Source organism: Parus major, chromosome 3 (assembly GCF_001522545.3).
Source record: "Parus major isolate Abel chromosome 3, Parus_major1.1, whole genome shotgun sequence".
Classification (NCBI taxonomy): domain Eukaryota; kingdom Metazoa; phylum Chordata; class Aves; order Passeriformes; family Paridae; genus Parus; species Parus major.
Window position 1 is genome coordinate 69,184,109 of NC_031770.1, and position 4,677 is coordinate 69,188,785.

Consider the following 4,677-nt stretch of genomic DNA (forward strand, 5'->3'; position numbering starts at 1 on the left):
TCTATTCTATTCTATTCTATTCTATTCTATTCTATTCTATTCTATTCTATTCTATTCTATTCTATTCTATTCTACTCTGTTCTGTTCTGTTCTGTTCTGTTCTGTTCTGTTCTGTTCTGTTCTGTTCTATCCTATCCCATTATGTTCCATTCTACTTTGTGCTATGTTATGTTACTCTATTCATTTATACTTCAATAGGGAAACCATAACAGTGTCTTAGAAAATATTCACTGTTTGTTCCCAGCTACTCCAGCATAAATTGTTCCTATGCCAAGCCTCAGAGAAAGCACTGAGGATCTGGTGCTCATTTTTCATTGTCAGATTGGCACAAAAAAGCCTCGTTTCAATGACAATTTTTTTCACAGGATATATATCATTCTTCTCTGAAGAGCATTTTTTATTTGTCTCTAGATATTTAGCAGGAGAAACCCAAAACAGCCAACATTTTAATCTTTTCCCCCTCAGTATTATGTAACTACATAACCAAATTTAACAGACCTGCTGACTCTCTAGAGGATATGATTGTTGATTTTGTGAGGATAACCTCCAGTGATGGAAATTATATTACCTTTAATTAGTAAATGGGAAGAGAATAAACTTTTCTGATCTGGAGTTTCTTGTTCTGCTGCTATATATGGTGTCTATTAGAATTTTTTGCCTTCTCCATGTCTCCTTAATCAATTAAGTCTGGCTATCAAAAATGTATTTTACCCTAAAAGTGACTTGTTTGTGTTCAGCTGGAGGTCATAAGTTTTCATGTAAGTGTCTGGACCTAGGTCTAAATGAGAATTTCTTGCCTGCCCTGAGTCCTGACCAGCACCTCCAGTGTTGCAGAGACAACAAGAGGGCTTGATCACTCCTTGCCCCTATGCCAGCAGAGACAAGTGGGGCTGTGGAGCTGCAGACGAGAGCTGGGGGAGGGAGATGGACTTCCAGCTACACACTGCTTCCAGGGTTTCTAAATACAGGAGAGGAGGTGACTGAGAAGCAGCTGAAAATGAACACAGGCCTTGGTGTCTGCTCACCGTAGGAAGGTTTTGAGGCCATCTGCCATTCTGTAGACAGCTCTGTGGGATGAGAACAGCAGCAGGCACAGTGGTGTAGGGCCAAATCTGCAAGTACAGGTGAGGTGCTGGCCTGCTTTTCCTGCCTTCTGCCTTACAAGCTGATAATGAAAGTATGGCCAATATTGGTCATGTGGGCTACCAGGCAGATAAACAAGCCACCTTTAGGTCTGAAGGGACTTGCTACAGAATGAGTTTCTGACAATAGCAGAAGGGTCTGTGCATCAAGATAAAATCTTCACGCAAGTGAGTGAGAATTGACATGTTCTAAGGCATACAGGTATATCCCAAAGGAAAAAAACCCAACTTCTAAAGTTTGTCTTGTATATATGGAGAGTGCAAAAGCATAATTCTGTCTAGTTTCCATTTGTAGCAAAGTATGCTTTTATGTAGCAGCAGGGCCTGGGAACACTCCAGACAGTCATGGGCCAGCTGCACTGGAGAATGCCATGATACTGCAGCTGCTCTGCAGCCAAAGAGATCAAGCTAAATTGCCACTAAAGACTGTCCCTGTCATTCTTTGTTGCACACCCAGCACCCATGGGCTCTACTTATCATTGGCTTCCTTGTAAAATATGCCATAGGTGTGAGAACCTGGGTATGATTGCCACACAACTCAATTCAATTACACCTTTGAGTTATATATATCCCTGCAATTTTTCAGCCTTCAAACCTCATCTGGATTAGCACAAAGACCCCAGGGGTGAGAGACAAGTGATTAGTCCATTAACCTCAGCCATATCTTCCTGTATGTTCAATCTTTCTGTGAAGCAGGTGCATAATTTACTTAGAAGCACTTACTGTCATTGACAAGGCCCAGCTATTGCCCGAAATAGTTGCTTTGGCAATCAGCTCATCTGAGCTGGGAGAGAGAGGCTAGTAGGAAGAAAACAGCTGGAGGATGTATCCTGAACGTGGGCAGTGTGCTTTTCTACTGCTCTAGCAGGCCATTTGGGTGCTGACCTCAGTCCTCAGAGCCAGCTCTTCCAGCCTGCAGCCCACATCCTTCACTGCCCCAAAGGGCGCTGCAGGATGCTCTGGCTCTGCCTGCTCTTCCCACCTGGAACAGAAGCTTTGCTTCTTGCCAAGATATCCAAGGAGCTCTGTCATAGGTAGCTCCTGAGAATGTCCACCCAAGACTGAGAAACTACCTACCAGCTCCCCTGGGCTGTTCCCTGCTCCCACAGCTCCCTCTTTGTGCCAAGGACAGCTGAGCTCATCACTGACAGAGCTTTTGGTCTCACGGAATGGAGCCACTGCCCTGGCCAGCGACCTTGTAGCAGCACTGTGTGAGATCCCGTGGAGTCTCCATCAGCAGGAAAGACTTGGTAGAAAGACAGTGGGAAGGGAAACAGAGGAGGGGAAAGGTGGCCCTGATGGCACTGGATGTTACCAGTTCCAGACCTGCTCCAAGACCTTCTGCTGGGGCTAATGTATGTGTGGGAAGCACGTTATCAAAGTCTTCTTTTCAAAGATTATTTTTAAAAAGGCTGACACAGTAATACTGTAAAGAAGTCAAGCCAAGAATCTGCATCGGGAAATGGCTACTGTGGGATATTTAATTGGATATGAATGCTCCCTCTGGCATACTATTGTCATGGAGTTTAATCTTGACCCCTACACAGTAATAATAATGGAAATAATAAAATGCTGAACTCAACATTTAGAAACAGCTTCCTCCACACCTGACCCTTGACAGTGTTTTTATCCTATGGCACCACAGTTAAAGGAGCACTTACTTTATTTCTTATGCAAATAGTAATTATATGTTACACTTATTCTTACTTTACATTATGTTCCTTAAAATGATGGCAAGGAGAGGGGGGAGGTGGAGACAGTTTCTATTATGGATAGAGAGGGGGCTGCAAAATGAGGAGCATTAATTGATTGAGTTAATCAGAAAGTGACCTTAACTGCTCATCAGATAAATCACCTAGTGAATGGAATAATAATGATCAGGGCAAATTAGGATCCATAGTGTTGCTTAATAAGTAGGCAATGGATCACAGTGGAAAGCTCTGACCATCAAAACCGTAGAACAAAGTAGACAGCATTGGTGTGTGTGTAAATGTGCTGGAAGCTCTGGGGACAGGTGGTATTTTTTGACTAATACAGTTGGGAAAAAACCAGACAAGCTTTGGGTCCAAGGAAGGACAGTACAGCTGAAAGCCTCTGTGTTCTACAGCCCAAAGTAAAGGAGAGTCTGTTTCTCTGTGGGCTCAGGCTACTTTTGCAGTAGTACTTCATCATTTCAAAAGGTTTTCAAGCCAACAGTTCTGGGATAAACAGCTGAGCTTGGTGGTAATTTCCTCCACTTGCATGAGGGTTGAATTAAAGTTTAGCAAATTTAATAATAAATGTAATTAAATAAGCAAGTTACTACTGTCTTCAATTTGAGAAGAAAACATATATATATATATATATATATGTATATGCGTGTGTGTATATATATATATATGTATACACACACACGTATACCATATACTCGCATCACTGGGTATAAGTGTAGTGGAGATATGTGAAACACACAGATAGCTGGGGACAAAGATGAAACTGAGATCTGGAGGTGTTCTATTAGCAGTTTAATGTGACTACATCCTCCGCTGTCTCCATCACTCATACTTTTCTCTCAAGGCTGACTGGTTTTTCTCAGAATTGCACTTAGAGCAACTCTGATTTTTAAAAAATTCCACTTTTAATTACAAAATAAATTGAAAACCTCAGCTAATCTTATAGTTCCTTCAAGAATAAAAAGTAGTATTTAATTAAACCTTCCTTTACAGCTTTCTTATATCACACCTCAGATTTCAATTTTTTTAATGAAATTTCAAAATGCATGACATTTCAGGTAGCTCTACCCTAAATGACATGCTGTTTCTAATTCACCTTGTTTAATGTGTCAGGACACAGCACTTAAAGGGGGGTTAGCACATTTTGATTCTCTTCCTCTCTTTTGAAACCAGGAAATTGATGGCAATGCTTTGTTACTGCTGAAAAGCGATATGATCATGAAATACCTGGGGCTGAAATTGGGACCGGCACTGAAACTGTGTTACCACATTGATAAGCTCAAGCAAGCCAAGTTCTAATAATTTCTTGAACAACAGAATCTGAGCAAAATCTAGATGGAAGACTAAAGGTAACATGTTGCCTTACAGAAATGCATTCATTTGCAGATTGCTTTTCCTTCTTTTTTATCAAAGACTTTGTCTTTTTTAACATTTGTGCATTGTCACCTTTTTTTAATCCAATGGGATCTTTTGGGCTGCTTTGTGTTAATAATTTGCCAAAAAGTATATAATTACAGTAATTATTTTGTATCATTAATATTATTATGATTATAGTAAGTCCTATTTTTGTAACTAGAAGTGGGAAATCAAAACCAAACACAGCTACAGCATATGTGTAGGACTGCTAGAAGACAAACCAAGAGTCCCTCACTTGCCACGGGTCTGCCTCTGAGGAGAAATCACTGACTTGCATTGCCTGGGCACCAGCTCCACTCTCCATGGTCAGGGGCTGGAAACGTGCAGCATTTGGTCACCTTTTGTCTGATGGAAACTGCCCCGTGTCTTGCACTATCCGGAAAACTTGAATTATTCACTTAAAGAAA

The 4,677-nt window shown here is 41.1% G+C and overlaps 1 protein-coding gene across 1 annotated transcript in view; it reads left to right on the forward strand.

Annotated features, from left to right (window-relative positions):
* Positions 1-4,663, forward strand: part of SCML4 (Scm polycomb group protein like 4) — a 43,858-nt gene extending 39,195 nt beyond the window's left edge. The window contains exon 7 of the mRNA XM_015620599.3: positions 4,028-4,663. Within this exon, the coding sequence (XP_015476085.2) occupies positions 4,028-4,153 (126 nt within the window). The 3' untranslated portion in view covers positions 4,154-4,663. The remainder of the gene's footprint in view (positions 1-4,027) is intronic.
* The last annotated feature ends 14 nt before the right edge of the window (positions 4,664-4,677 follow it).